Source organism: Crinia signifera, chromosome 2 (genome assembly GCF_055691185.1).
Source record: "Crinia signifera chromosome 2, ASM5569118v1, whole genome shotgun sequence".
NCBI lineage: Eukaryota > Metazoa > Chordata > Amphibia > Anura > Myobatrachidae > Crinia > Crinia signifera.
Window position 1 is genome coordinate 66,846,622 of NC_139218.1, and position 17,061 is coordinate 66,863,682.

The window sequence follows — 17,061 nt, forward strand, 5'->3', positions numbered from 1 at the left end:
CCCTTTGATTTTGGTCACATTTTCCTGAATGCAACCGCAGTTTATGGGGTCGGGCATGTGCACTACCATGTGCATGCATGCACACATTCTCTAAAATCACCTAATAGCTATTTTGGGTAATCTGTGGGTCTGTAGGCTCATTATACACAGCTGCTTCTAATGTGACCATTATTATCGCCTTTGTGACTAACATTAACTTGCGTTGCAGTGGCATATCATGGGTGAATTCAATGGTAAAGCCAATGGTAAGCTCCAAATGCTAGCAACAAGCACATGACTAATACATTTCACTCATTTTTTTAACCAATGCTAAAATGCTAACACACGAAAACATTTAAGGGGCCAGCTTTTTGGGCAGAACCTGCATCTTTAGCCCTGCACATGCTCTGTAGCTGAGCACACCCAGACAGAGGAGATTCATATTTGTATACAATGCATGTACATGTGTGTATGAATGCAGGGCGCATGTAGGCTATGATTAGTGAGGTTGTGCTGAGGGCAGGCAATAGTGGTCTAAGCAGTTGCAATCTGCATGAAGAATCTGTCTTTTCAGACAGTGCTCCATGACAGTGATGATGGCTCTGAAAGCAAACATATAGGGGAGGTATGGTTTATATTGATGCCTAGAACTCAGCATATAGGCAAATACTGTAGCTAAATACTGTAGTTCTGTGATCGCAATATTAATGCAACTTGCATTCAATTCTGCATCCCAGAGCTGTACCTGGCAAGTGCACGTCGACCTTGTCCTGTGTCGACCGTGTCCATGTTGACATTTTGCTAGCGCCGACCTAGGCCATGTTGACCATTTTAATGTGTTGACCTATTGCATATCGACCAATAGTGGTTGACCCATTGACAGTTGACCTCATTACAGTTGACATAATAATCCACACCCGTCTGTTGGGTGCCAATTTCGGCAATGCCAGATGCAGGGTCCATGAAGCATTGACAGCAACACCCTTAGAGCAACCCTGACGTTCAGGCACCACTCCCTACTTATGGCCCTGCTGTATCAGCTCATAACGTGCGCTGATACCCCTTCTGCTCCATAACGCTACTAATACATTTGCCCCATTGTTACTAATAACATTGTGTAACCTTTTTGATCTTTTTTTTATAATTGATTTTCTTGTTTCTTTTCTCAGGTTTTTTATCCAGCCAAAATTTAGTGGATTCATTGAATATGCAGGATCAGTCGAGCATGACATTTACATCAGGATCTCTGGATAGTGATTGTTCTCCCATAAACCAATCAGAAGAGAGGATACAGGATCAGACAGGTTCCATGACAGCTGGTTTGTCAATAGTAAGTAAAACTTTACACATAACTATTGAGCTAATACTTAACAAATGATTTTAAAAATGTATTAGAAAATACTGGTTACATACTTACGTATGATTTTTATTTAATTTAAAGAATTGTGGTGTTGTTGTTGTTGTTATTATTATTATATTTCAAATGTACTGTAATCTGAGTAGTAAGGATGTATTTACACACTAAGGGTCTGACGCAGAAAGAAAATACATTTACTGTATGGAGTGTTTTTTAACAGCACGCGCTCCAGATCCATGCACAATCTACAGGGACTGGGCTAAAATGATGCAATTCACCACAAATCTTGTCATTGGATCCCCATGGACCGCAGCTGAGGGGGGTTGCACCATTGTGTGAGACTTTCCCACCTTTCCGATTTTCAGAAGTATCCCAGCTGTTCCGGGAGGGTAGACGAGTATGGTCTCCACATATAGGCCCTTATTCAGATCTGATCACAGTACAAATTTGTTCTCAAAATGGGCAAAACCAGGTGCACTGCAGGTGGGGCAGATGTGACATGTGCAGAGAGAGTTAGATTTGTGTGAGTTAGTTTGCTTCTGTGCAGGGTAAATACTGGCAACATTTTTTTTACACTGCAATTTAGATTTCAGTTTCAACACACCCCACCAAATTTAACTCTCTCTGCACGTTTCATCTGCCCCACCTGCAGTGTACATGGTTTAAACAGGTCTGAATAAGGTCCAAATTGTAATTGAGCTATAACTAGAACAAACAGTCTAACTTGCCTTCAAAACAGAGGTGAAACTCATAGAGGCATGGTGACAACTGCATAGGCAAATGCACAGAGGGGTTTCCGGTTGCCTGGAAACACCCCCTCTTATTGGCCAGAATATCTAATTATGACAGCAATAGCAATGCTATATAATTTGATTTAAGGGATAGAGGATCTCAGCGCTCAATTATTGCACTGGACCAGAGAGTAGCTACCAGAAGGAGGAGATAGGAGCTTTACCATAAGGTGGGAGAATGTGTGCTTAGAAAGTGCAGTTCTCTCTCCTACTGGTTCTATTAGGGTTGTGTATTTAATTAATATATTATTTTTAACCATATCTTGACCACTTATCTTATTTATATTATTCAAATATGTTCACTACAACCCATAGATGGTATAGACCAGGGGTGGCCAACCCATGACTTGCGAGCTGCATGCGGCTCTTCTCTTCATGATCTGCGGCTCGGCGGCTCGGGCATCGCAGAGGTGACGCCGGCTCATAATTAGTGACTCGGCAGCCGGCGACATATATCCCCTTTTAGGTTAATCAAAATAAGGTCTTATATTGAATATTTGACTCTGGGACTCTGATTATATATACAGAACGTATTTTAGAATTTTCTGCATATTCCCTATTACAACAGAGTAGGCCAATGAGCCGCATATATTATTGAAGAAAGCAGCCCCATGATGACAGAATAAATCACACACTTTAAAAACAATATATTTTATTGATTTACATTCCAATTGAAGATATATATAGAGGAGACAAAGGATAGCACATTGAAACTCCCACAGGCTTTTCTTAATTTTCACACATATCACTTTGTTCTTCACATTTTTTTCAGTTTATTTGTGTGTTTTTATATTTTGCAGTTTTATATAAAAACTAATAAAAGTTATATTTTTATTTTGTATGTATTCTTTTGGTTGACTACATGAAGACAAAATACCGGATTATTTATTTATTAACAGAGAATTATTACAGAGAATATTTGAACATTCACAAGGCGTGAACACAGAAATGAGACATGACCTTATGCCAGCTAGGCTGCAACCCATTTGGAAATAGGGCACTGCCTTTTGGGAGCTAAGCCACGCCCATTTTTGCATGGTATTGGCTCTTTTGTCTTGCCGGAACATATTAATTGTCTCTTTACCTCTGATTGGTTGGCAACCCCGGCTATAGACCATTTCGGGAGGGTAGGCATCCCTGCTATCACCACATATAGGAGACACGTTTGTTATAGTTATTGTAGGTGGTAATGGCGCAACCTATAATGTCATCGTCACACTTTCACCTTAGCTACTGTGACGTTGGTACTAATGGCAAGGGAAAGGGGGGTGGTACTGAAGTTTTTCTGAGGGGGTAGTTTACACCAGACCTAAAATGCACCTGATTATTGAATCTTTTGTGCTACACAAGCTTCCTCAGTTATGTGTGCTGCAAAACTAACCACAAAGCACACATTTGCAACAGACATGCCACTTAGCTCTAGTGTACATACCAGGAGTAGACAGGGAATATTAAATATAGGACCGTGCTTGTAAAATGGAATGCATTATTGAAGTTATTCACAGGTTAGATTCACTGCCTTAGGCACCTGTTGGCCCTAGGTTGACCCGCACTTCCAAGAATATTTTTTTGGTTTCATTTTGCAGGTGAAGTGTGATCAATTAGATATAAATGTATCATGACCCCAAATATACAATATCATATCTGTCATTTAGTATCATTCTTGATACAAGATAAGGCAACTCAAATTAGAATTTAAGGAATGTAATTGCTGTGGGGTATGAACCAGAAACACTAAGTAAGCAATTTACTAATGTAGCTTCAATAAGTTCAAACACAAGTATATATACAGTACAGTTTTTCAAAATACAGTATACATATGCTTGTTCAGTATACAGTCCTCATTTGTGGTGATTCAATAACATGGTGCGAACTCATAAACCATACTGACAAATCATACATTTGGTTTTCTTGTATTCTCATTTCTGCACCATGTTAGTAAATATGTTATAAAACCATCCCACTTTCTCTTGCCAACACATTTATATTTCAATTACCTTTTTGCGGTCTATTTGCAAACATTGGGGTAATGGACATTGAAACAGGGGGCATGGTCATTCCACAGCACAATAGGGGGGAAATTTACTAAGATGTGAATTAGACTTCACATGTGATGTTGCTATAGGCAACCAATCAGAAACTACTTCTTATTTATTTAGCACCTTCTAGAGGATAGTAGACAGGATTTGATTGGTTGCCCATAGCAACATCACATGTAAAGTCTAATTCACATCTTAGTAAATTTCCCCCTAGATGTTTCCCCTTTTATCAAAGGGTTGCTGGAAAATCCAAAATTAGAGATGCGTCAAAGTAAAAAAAAAGTTGCTGTCTACTGTAGCAAAATACATAGCTGGTCAGCAGTGACGCCATCCAGAAGACCCCAACATTACCTGCAATTGGACCCATCTCTACATTTGTATTCTCCAGCAAACCTATTCAGTAAGGATCAAAAGCAAAATCTTTCTCCAATGTCAGTATACTGTTGCACTGCAGGTGTGGCAAATGTAACGTGTGCAAAGAGATTTAAGCCCTGTTTTTCTGCAGTTGGATCTGTGACTTTATGCTAATTTCACTACAATATCCTTCCCTGGTGTCATGGATGGATTGGGCACTTAAAGCATATACATTTCAATATTTTTGAACCCTAAGGCAAGAAAACTATTCCTACAGTAATGCTGCGTACACACTAGACGATTCGCTCGATGAGCGATATTGTCATCTATTTCTTCTTGAACTCCCTGAGAACAATATAGCGCATACAAATGTTGATGATATTGTTCAGTGACATCATTGAGTCCCCCCACTGTACATGTAGTTGTTGACAATATAGTGAAATTAAGATGCTTGTACAGACAGTGGAGGCAAATGACCCACAGGGGCGTACACTGTTAATTATATTGATCGTACAGACTAAGCGATATTACAAACGATATCGCACAGAAGGGCCAAAATGAGCAATATCATTTAAAATAACCCTTAGGCTGTAATTAATCAAAATGGGGGTTATACCACATTTTCATATGTATCAACATGGGACCATCACGTTTCCAACACAGAGGGTAACGCCAGCATTTTCTGGCATAACCTTATATAAGCCTGTGGGCTTCTTTTGCCATCCCCCGCCGCACCGCACCGCGCCATTCCATGGTGCTCACGTCGTCCCCCCTCACCTGCTGTCCAGGCAGCCTCCTGCTGTGCTGCCCGGTCACCCAGTGACATCCTCCTCCCTAGCAGCAGTACTTCCCTTTCCAAGTGTGGGGAGGAGGAGGAGCCGGGAGTCACTACAGTCGCCTACCGTAGGAGACTCCTGGGCGTAGGAGGTGAGAGGGACCCTGCGGGCACCCTCTAACACAGCTCAGTGGCTTTGCAAAGGGCATCTCTTTTCCTAAGAGCTGCCCTTTGTGATACTAATCGCATATGTTAGTACATATGCGATTAGTATCAGTGCAATGTGTGGCGAGATGTATCGCATTTGCTATATCCCGCCCTCAGTGTGTATGGGGCTTACTGTAACTTGCCATTTAACTTATAATCAATTGTAGTGTATCAAAATATGGTACTTGTGTAGTTTCACGGCGCCACTAAATCGCATGCGATTTTACATTCGATATAGCATGGGATTTACTATCCAGTTCATATCCCCACTATCCACTAGGGTAAGGAGTTGATTTTATATATTGTGGTGAGTGCAGCGAGCCACCAAGGCCGAAGCGTGGCGAGCGCAGCGAGCCCCGTAAGGGAACAAGGAATGTATTCCACGGAATTGCATGCAAATGCCATGCGATATCGTGAGTCGCTGTGAAACAACAAAAGTAGCGTAATCCGTGTCCCCGCGCGGGGCTCGCAACGCTCGCCACGCTTCTGGCTCGGTGGCTTGCTGCGCTCGCCTCACTGTATAAAATCAACTCCACGCCCTAGTGGATAGTGGGGATATGAACTGGATAGTAAATCGCATGCGATATCGAATGTAAAATCGCATGCGATATCGCATGCGATTTAGTGGCACCTTGAAACTACACAAGTACCCAAAATAATAACAATATGGATGGAGATCTTCATTAATCATACTTATTGGGAGCTGTTTGCAGTTTCTTATGTTGTGCATTTACATTACTGAGTTATAGGTCATTTTGTAATGCTATTGTAATGCTATTTTCCTCTAGTGCAGAGGTCCTCAAACTATTTTGCTCTGGGATCCCATCAGACAATAAAAATCATTACAGGATCCCAGCAAGTTACCATAGAATGGTCGCCACACGTGCGGTCAGCATTGTGGAGGCACAATATGATGCGAGGAGTCTGAAGTTACAGACTATTTATTTTTATTTTTCAGACTCCTTAGATCACTGACTGATAGATTAGAGAAGTCGGTCAGCAACATGGAGATTGGACGCTCAGCAAAATGGAGTCACGACCCCATGTTGAGATAGTCAGTACCCACTTTGGGGTCAAGACCCACATTTTGAGAACCACTGCTCTAGAGACATGTTTATTTTCTGCCTGCTCCTGCACCATATTATGTTATATGTTATTGTCCCCTCTAGGACAGCTATGGTGGACATACACTTGATTCTGAAAGAAAAAGCTCAGATTCATCAATGAGCCCTGATTTATCTTTATCGCCCCAAGACCACATTCACATGAGATTCCCAGATAAATCGTCTCCAAGTGAGGAATACAGAAGGTACAGTTGTGACGACACTACAGAAAGTAGTTACGGGAAATTCATCAAAGAAAAAACCCAGTTCCATCCTTACAAAAGGCAATTCAGTGATGTGTTTCCCGATACGCTTCAGTCTCTATCTCTTGGAGAGAAACCTTTCAAAGGTCTGGATGGGATAGACAGCTTTGAAGATGTCTGTGGACCTTCGTGTCCTGAAGAAACTGAATCTTTTGCCACACATATTCCTGGTATAACAGCTGGGACGTCATGGTGTAACTCTATACAATACACCAACAGCCATGATGAAGGATCACAGATGATGGTGAGCTTATAACGTGACTTCTTACCGCTCTTACTGCACACTCTGATATTACACAATAACATGCTGGTGTTAATTACAAAGCGATATTTCTTCCCAAACCAAGAGGTAGATATATCAAATCTTGAAGAGAGATAAAGAACCAACCAATCAGCTTCTGTCTTTTTTCAAACACAACTTGTAAGATGACAGTTATATAATCAATGGTATGTTCTTTCTCTCTCTCCAAGTTCAATGTTGTCAGGTGAATGAAAAATATGAATTTTTATATAAAATATGTAGAACACATTTGCTTAAGAAGGGATTCAATAGTGTCAATGTTAATTCAACTGTAACACCTATACTCAAACAGGGGTACCTAAAGCTACGCCACTGTCAATAGTTGGCAAACTTGTGGTGTGACATCCATACAAGCTCCACACATCCATACATGTATATGTATAGATATCCCATTCATTAGTGCAGTCTTTATGACAGTTCTGCTAGCTGGACAAGGGAATGATGGCTTAGAGGTGAAGGCTGAAGATAGGATAATATACATTCCAGTGGGTTTAATTTCCACCTAAAGTGCTCTCATTTGGAAACTGTGATTTGATACGCATGTTAAAGGGCCTATTTATTATATATCCATTATCAACCATATTTGCAGATTCATTAACAATGGCTACTTATCTTTTAAGTAATGCGAGGCAGCCATCCCAATGATTAGTTTACCCCATTAACATCTACATTATATCGCTGTTTAATTAAGGGATTAGGGATATTAGGGATATGAAGACAGCTCTACTTTATCAGTGGCGCACACAGGGGGGTTTCTGAGTACCCAGAAACCCCCCAGGAGTCTAAGGGCCCCAGGCTGAAAACTTTAGGGTCCCCTCTTTCCATGGGTACAAGAATTGTAAAAATCGACCCTTGGGAACCGGAGATATCTGACTTCAAAGCAGTGGTCCCCATCCAAGCCTGTTAATTGCTCTTCCCAGTCAGATATTTCAGGTTCTGTTTGACTTAGGGTTTTTCTGAGGGTATATTCCAAAAGCTGGGACTCTCCCTCTTTGATGGACACTAGTAGCTTTTCTCTACTGTGCCCAGAACCAGATAGATCAGCCTTCCAGCAGCTGGTTACTGCTCCAGCTCCACATACCTGGTATGTAGTTTTATATTCTTGTTGGCAGATTGCTCTGCCTCCTGAACTCTAATCCCCTAGTCCCCAATACCATTTGGTAGGTGGGATTCTCTAGTTTAAAAATCTAAGAAATCTATTTCCAGGAACTGGAGATATCAGCAGTCAAGCAAGCTGTCCTCCCACCAGAAAATTATGAACAATAAGCCCACTCCACTATACACCCCTCCTCTGTGTATTAAACATCTTCTACCACCCTGGAAGTTATGTATCAGGACCCCTTCCTTCAGCCCAATGCCCCCTTCTCTCACACCATCTCCCACCATCTGTGCAGTAAAGGGGTAATTAGTGAAAATTACTGATCCAGGCCCTACATGCTGAGTGGTTGATATAATACCCCCTACCACCCACAGGACATCAAAGCTTCCCCCACCCCTACCGCTGGAGGATCGGTAGGGGCCTAAATTTTTTATTATTATTATTTATATACATTTGGTCTATCTATAATACTTTAACTGACCCGGCATATACTGGGTCACCTAAGTGTCCACCTCCGTGCTTTGCTCCGCCCCTCTGGAAACCCCCTTCTGAAAATCCTTAATTTGCCCCTGACCTTTTGGTTCTCAAGTTGCCGTAGACTGCATGACTGTGGTATCCCCTGTTCCTTAGTTGCATGTGGTAAGTACTTTTCATATATGCTGTGTTCAGTATTTGGTAAATAGCAGGATACTTTACTGATGTTTTTTTAACATGATGTTCAAGGTAAGGAAATAAATAAATAGGCCCTTTAATGTTTGTAAGTAATATGGTACTTTTGAGATATATCTTGTTTACCTATTTATTATTCTCCAAGGTGCGTCTCCCTATAAAAGTGTGGCTTCAAATAAACCTCTTTAATGCCTTATAGCAGCTGGCTTTGGACTCTGCGGGTGGATAGATGACCATTCTGGTGTTTTCACTGTTTCATCATCTTTTGGGGCAAGTACAGTATGAAGGGTTCTTGGTGCAGTGTGTGAGTGAGAGAATGAGTGTAGTGAGCAGAAGAATGAGTGTGCTGCTTCAATTCTGGCATGTACTCAAAATTCTGTCTGTGCTAAGCTAACGTCATGGTGGTTGGTATCTGTCTACTAACTTCTTGCTTCCAATCGCATGCCCTGGGTACTAGATGTGATATGTACATGTAGGAGGGGGAAGATTGAGTAGAGCCAAATTTCTCCCTTGCCCCGGTAGACGAAGACCTGAGAGTCAGCATACCTTCCAACTTTTGCATCTTTAAAATCAGGACCTGAAGGGGTTGAGATAGATACGAGGCGATCGTGGTCTTGGGTACAAATGCACATATTCATACTCATTTCATTTAAAATATGGCTGTAAAATTAGCATCATCTAATTTACTATCAGTCAAATTCGGCTGATGTGCCGTATTTATATATGGCAAGCACAGCCAAAATCTGGTGTACGAATGAATACGTCATTGATAGAACTTGGCCATATAGGACCATGAGTTCTATGGTGGTCGGCTCATTTACTAACATTCGTGCTGTGGAATTCAGCAGAAAATACGAATAGAGAATACTCCTCATTTTCCAGGCGTATTTGGCTGAAGCCTGCACGGATAATTAGTCAGATCTGAGCAGACTTCTGAGTGTAAAAAAAAAATATAAAAATAAATAAATAATAAACAAAACGGCATGGGGTCTCCCCCTCCCGAGTATAACCAACAGAAAGTGGTGCCATGCCACAGCTGGGGGAAACCATTTATATTAGTTCCCCTGGCCAAAACTACAGAACCAATACAAAAATAAATGAGACGCACAAAATCAAAACCCGTGTACGTTCCTAACCAGCCAAGTTGCAACTCTGAAGAAACACTGGAACTTAGTAAATTTACCCGATAGTGGGGCAAATGTATTAAGCCTGGTGAAGAGATAAACTGGAGATAAAGTGGAAGGAGATAACGCATCAGCCAATCAACTCCCAACTGTCATATTTCAAACACAGCTGATTGGCTGGTACGTTATATCCTTTCACTTTATCTCCAGTTTATCTCTTCGTCAGGCTTAATACATCTGCCCCATTGTGTAGAACCAGCATAAAGTATATAGGATATGGGAGAGTCCGAGATTTGGTGATATTTCACATGCTGATAGAAGCAGAAACATTAGACGATAAAGAAGATGCCTGTGATATTTATTTTATGCTTGGAGGATGAGGACACTACAATTAAGAATGATGGCATAACATTTTTTATGGGTGCTAATTTGAGGGTATTGACAGCAAAAGTAATAAAGAGGATGGGGAGGGAGCTATTGTAATTCTGAAGATAAATAATGCCATAAAAACTGAAAGGATCATTATCACAAGATAAAAAGAAAGTTAAAAAATGTTGCCTACGATCAATGACCCCATCTATACAAAGAAAAACTAAGCAGCTTGAAGTTGGGTAAATTGTGCTTGTTTAAATGTCCCATAAAGCTATTGGGGCAAATTTTCTGATTGAAAGCAGAGGGATCCCCATAGTAGTCTTATGAAAAGGACAGCATGAATTTACAAGAAATAAATAGGCCCCTATTTAAAAAATACATGGCAGGGTTTCATTGTCCAAGACATTGAGATGGCAAATGGAGGAAAAACATCTTCAGATGTCAAACGGTTGTTCAACTATTTGCTTTAACTGTGAATTTCAATTACCTGTCAATAAATTACTTAGAAGTGTACACAGCTCATCAATTGCAGTCACATGTGGAATTACATTGGGTATTATTTACAAAAGCAGGAACACGTGAGCACTTACATTATCTAATGACAGGCAGTTCCATATGTATAACTTATGTTATGTAATCAGGCAGACTTAGGCCAAAGGCTCACAAAGGCATAATCTTCTTACTGTCGTTTGTCTAAATTATTTTCTATTATGTGAAGAAAGTGATAATGTTTGTGGCCTGGAGCTAATGAGACAAGAAAAAATGTTATTGTTTTGAAAAGAGAAATGACCAGGGTCATTGAGGCAGATGTATTAAGCCTGGAGAAGAGATAAACTGGAGATAAAGTAGAAGGAGATAACGCACCAGCCAATCAGCTGTGTTTAAAATATGACAGTTGGGAGCTGATTGGCAGGTGCGTTATCTCTTTCCAATTCATCTCCAGTTTATCTCTTCGCCAGGCTTAATACAGCTGCCCCCATTGTAACTGTTGCCTCAGGCAGCATAATAATTACTTCTACACCTCTCTTTCTTATACAGTGTCTCTTCACAGTGAGCAAGTCATATATTGTTTTTGACTAGTTACATTTAAAAAAAGGATAATATACAATAGAAATGTAACATTGGGCCAGCATGTACTTTATTAACAATCAACTGTCTGTAAGATTATGTAAGCAGCATATTTTGTGTACATGATACATCTATGCAGCCAAATGTACAAGGACTGACACACCCACTTTTATTGTATGCTGTGATACTGAATAGTGCATCCTTATACTCCAGCATCAGTCGCACCATCGATGTACCCTATGGCAAATACAGTTCCTCCATATGACCACATACCCTCCAACATGGCCCATTCCATTAGGTACAAAATGCTCTGTTTATGGACTTCCTTACCAGTGACAGTTACAGAGTTGGGGCTGCAGCACAGTCCAATATTCAAAAAGGGGAGCTACACCTAATGCCACTCCAAACATTACTGTCCTGGACTCACTGGCAGTTGATGTGAACCACCTCTTTGAATTTTGGTGTGTGCTGGAGTTCAACCTCTGTAACTGCCACTGTCAGGGAAGTCCAGGAACAGAGCATTTTGTACCTAATGGAATGGATCATGTTAGAGGGTATGTGACCATGGCTTCCCATGCCTGTGCATTGACTCATAAGACCCCCACCCATTTTTGCGTGCACTACTAGCCACATACCCATTACTGCCCAAGATTGCCCATCATTTTTCTACCACATTTCCATCTGACACACCTTTGTGTGTTCACTCTGAGTAACGAATGAGCTGCGAGGGTTCGCACAGTGCCAAGGAATCGCTCAAATATGGGAACATTGGCATTGCATATGTGTTCAGTCAGTGAAGGAAATCCACAGAATGTGTCCTGTGAGGAGGACTACATTAGACAAGAAGTTCTCCTGACTTCAAGCGTTTACTTTGCTATAAACCCTTTGAGTGCCAAGTGAATTTGTCAAAATAGATGTAAAAATTGCCAAGCAAACATTTTTATTCACCACAGAGCTGTTGGCAGTCATAGGGTTAATATATGGATTTTTATGTGTCTACGTACACCTGATAATGTTACTACTGATGGATACAATATTTTGCATTTTGTCTGGGAAACGTGTTTTCAACTGTAGTCTTCAGGGGCATCAACCGGTCAAGTAACAGAGGAGTAGATTTATTAAGTTCGGTGAAGTGATAAAATGTCTGGTTTTTATCACCAGCCAATCAGCTCCTACCTGTCATTTATCAAACCAAGCCTGTAACTTCACAGATAGGAGCCGATTGGCCGGTGATAAAAAAACAGACATTTTATCACTTCACTGAGCTTAATAAATCTGCCCCTCAATCTCTTAATCATCTATTTGACTAGTTGCATTGAACAATTATCTTGCTTCTCCACAAATCATGCAATTTAAATGATTTTATTAAACTGAATTGTTCATACTTTACCATCTACATAGGCATAGAGTTAGATTATAATAGCGTGCCCGAAGCATGGCGAGTGCAGCAAGACATGTGAGGGGATGCAGTTCACCTATACTGTGTCCATGCCAACCTTTGTCAACAGGTGTGCTATGGAGGTACAACAATCAGGATCCCGACAGCCAGTATCCCAACATGAATCCCGACTGACGGTGCTCCAACAGGGGGGCAAGCGTAAAGTAGCCCCTTGCGGGCTCGCTTCACCTGCCACAGGTTCTATTCGCCCTCTATGGGGGTCGTGGACCCCCACAAGGGAGAATAGCCCCTGTCAGTCGGGATCCTGTCTGTCGGGCATTTAAACAGACCCAAAAAATCAGATTAAAAACTCATATCGACCTTTGTCAACCTTTCAATGTTGACCTTTTGACCATGTCGACCCTTTGACTGTTGACCTTTTGACCTGTTGACCTTTTGACACCATCGCCCACTAATTGTCAACCTTTTGATTGTATACCTGTAGATATAAAAGACCTAACACTTATTTATCTACTGTACTTAGTGTGGGACATAATGTACAGTAAGATCTATGGTACTTATTTTCCATGTCGACCTATTGTCCATTTCGACCTTATGCCTGTTAACCTTTTAGGGTCGACCTATTGACTTTGATCCACACCTCTTTTACCTATAGAAATAAAAATGTTTAATCAAATTAGGGAACACTGTTCGGCCATATAAGGGAGGCATTCTACTGTATGTCCTATACACAGCAGAAGCAGCCATATTGTTGGAGCAGTTTAAGCGTCAATAACAGAATCCTGTCCTACACACACACAATAATACAGTATAGAAATAGTGATTAGTAATACACCTAATCACCTGTCCTTCCTCACTGTAGTTGGGGTCAGATGGAAAGCTGAAGCCACAATCACTGGTAATGCGACAACAAGAAAAAGAGCAAAGGATGTATTGGTCTCAGTCACCCACGCAGCAGATCTACTGTGCCCCACAGACATTTCCCCAGGTAAGTCCAACATGTAAACCCACCTGGCTCTTATGTTGACTGTATATACTGTATGTCACTGCAGAATTGCTTGGACTAAATATATATGAACTTGCTTTCTACAAAGCGGGTGTATGGTGTTTATTCAAATACTGGGGGTTATTCAAACCTGATTGCAAAGCTTCTTTTTTTCTCAAATTGCAAAACCATTTTCACTGCACAGGGTAATACTGGCTGCTTTATTTTTACACTGCAATTTAGATTTCAGTTTTAACACACCCAGTGTCAAATGCAGGAATTCTAAAAGGGGTTGCAAATAATCGGTTAAAGATCCGATGAAAACTGTCCCCCGCAGATAGCCAGCACACCCTCCCCCCATAGATAGTCAGCACAGTCCCCCCATAGATAGACCGCACAACCCCCCATAGTTGGCATAGTAACCCCATAGATAGAACGGCCCCTATAGAAAATACAGCCCCCTGCATAGTCAGCATAGCCCCCCATAGATAGATAGCAAAGCCCACCATAGTCAGCATAGCTGCCCATAGAAAGCACAGCCCTGCATAGTCAGCAGAGCCATCATAGTCATACATAGGCAGCACAGCCCCCATAGTCAGCATAGCTGCCCATAGACAGAACAGCCCCTCTGTAGATAGTCAGCGCAGTCCTCCCCCATAGATGTTCAGCATAGCCCCCCAATGAACAGAACAGCCCCATGTAGATAGTCAGCACAGCCCCCCCCTTAGACAGCACAGCTCCCCATATACGGAACATCCCCTCTGTAGATAGTCATCACAGCCCTCCCCCATAGATGTTCAGCATAGCCCCCCATAGACAGAACAGCCCCATGTAGATAATAAGCACAGTCCCCTCATAGACAGCACAGCTCCCCATAGACAGAACAGCCCCTCTGTAGATAGTCATCACAGCCCTCCCCCATAGATGTTCAGTATAGCCCCCCCATAGACAGAACAGCCCCACGTAGATAGTCAGCACAGTCCCCCCATCTACAGAACGGCCCCCCTAGGCAGACATGTCAGTCATATTCATCCCCCTTAACCCCCCACTCTGCCATATGCAGACATTGCAGGCACAAACATCTCCCCATTCACTGCACAGAGGGAGCCACAGACACACTGCCGCTAGGCTCTGGACTACACAAAAATCAGAACCTCACTGCACAATACATCGGCAGCCGGGAGGGGTCTCTAGGTACCGAATCCCACTGAGAGCAATGTCCTTAGCCTGCTTAATGTAAGGTGATATACAGCAAACTGCTTCATTATAATTACACTAGTTATAAGCCTGTCAAAAAAGACGACTTCTGCAATGTACTTTCATTTTGAACTGTGACATTTTTTAGCCCACAAACTCTCCACCTCACCCCCAGTCCCTATCTGCTCCTACCTCCAAGCTCTGTCTTCACAGGTCCCTCTCTCCATATCAAGTAAGATTGAAACAGATCAGTGTCCCTGCAAAAATTGCTTTCACATTCTTTTATGACAGGGTACCCTCCACCTACTCCTAGAGGTAGTCTGGCTGGGTTCAGTAGTATTTAGGAAGATTTTCACCTGGTTAAACCTCATGATAAACTTCCTACCAATCCTGGGTATGGCCACCGGGTATCACTAAAAACTAAAGATCAATACTTTTAGCTCAGTCACATTTGTCTCATCATTTCTGTACATAATTAAACTTTACTTTGCTCACTGTGATATTTTGAATATCCAGGACATGTATGCTGGGTGAGGCCCGGTTATAATTTATGCTGGGTACATTAGTATTTGTTATAATAGCTGGTTGTTTATATCAATCTTCTCCCTGCCTACCGTGTTCTTGTTCCAGGAGCAACGTTCATCATTGTAGGTGTCCTGAAGTTAACATTGCTAAAATCATATTTCATAATTCTAAAAAGAAGAAAGGTCACCGCCCTTTCTACAGTCAGGTGCCAGCTTTACACAGGCACACTGGCATAATTACAGTCTTCATACTGAAACTGTAGAAGACAAAAAAGCCTCAGGCTGAAGAATAACATGGACGAGCTTCGGCATGCTCATCTGTTGTTACCAATCCCTATCCACCTGCAGACTGGCAATCTGACAAGCTGTCACTCATCCATCCCTCCTAACATCCCCTGGGGCCATTTCTTACATGTAGTGTACAGTTGCCACGTTGCAAGGTGTATAGCATATTAGTGTATATTTAGGTACTAACAGTGAAACACGCTGTTTTAGTTGCAACAGATGGAACAGACAGAACTAATTAGATGTTAATTAATGGAAGTAGCACCAGATTATTCCAACAGCAAAAACAAAGACGATCATCTTTAACTATGGCAGAACTAGAATGACTGTAATCCACACTTAGAGCCTCAGAGTTAGATGTACATCTGTTTCATTGCAATAAAATATACATTTTCATAATGCACATACATACCAAACAATACACACATACTGTACATGTCATTATGCATTATACTCAGTCACACGTTACACGTTAAGCTTGTCATACCTTACTACTGGGAGGCAGAATGGGAGGCAGGTCTGGCCCGGGTTAAGGTCTGTCGGGATCCCTGGACTATAGCATTAGCAGCCCATTACATTAGGGTATGCACCTAGAGCAGTGGTCAGGGAACTCGGTCCTCATTACCCCACGCAGTGAATGTTTTGCAGGTCTCCTCACAGAATCACAAGTGAGCTAATTAACTCCACCTTCAGACCTTATAAAATGTGTCTGTGAGTAATTAGTACACCTGTGCACCTGCTGGGTTACCAGCAAAACATGCACTGTGTGGGGTAATGAGGACCGAGTTCCCTGACCACTGACCTAGAGGTTTCTAGGACCAGTCAGGGTGTGATCGGCATCACATACCCTCCCCTAAAATGCTTGGGAACACCTTTGACACAACACCTCAAGACATTTGGGCCAATTCAGACCCACGCACTGAACTGTGAATTCGCATCCCGAGTGATTATCGGATGACCGCGCATGTGCACGGTACACTGTGCGCATGCATGATTCGTCCGCCTTAAGGCAGCAAGCAAAGGCTAGCCTCCGCTCGCTGCTCGCATGGTGATTGACACCCTGCAGGCGTTTTGGGGTGTGCCACCGGTGTTTTCTGGGCGTACCCCTGAAGATGCGGGTGTTCCCCAGCCGTCGGGAGGGAGGACCTCTGACGTCATCAGTGGATTCCT

The 17,061-nt window shown here is 42.0% G+C and overlaps 1 protein-coding gene across 1 annotated transcript in view; it reads left to right on the top strand.

Annotated features, from left to right (window-relative positions):
* Positions 1–217: 217 nt before the first annotated feature.
* Positions 218–17,061, top strand: part of FOXN1 (forkhead box N1) — a 49,962-nt gene continuing 33,118 nt past the window's right edge. The window contains exons 1-4 of the mRNA XM_083170685.1: positions 218–245; positions 1,149–1,309; positions 6,672–7,112; positions 13,763–13,888. Coding sequence (XP_083026811.1) covers positions 218–245; positions 1,149–1,309; positions 6,672–7,112; positions 13,763–13,888 — 756 coding nt within the window. The remainder of the gene's footprint in view (positions 246–1,148; positions 1,310–6,671; positions 7,113–13,762; positions 13,889–17,061) is intronic.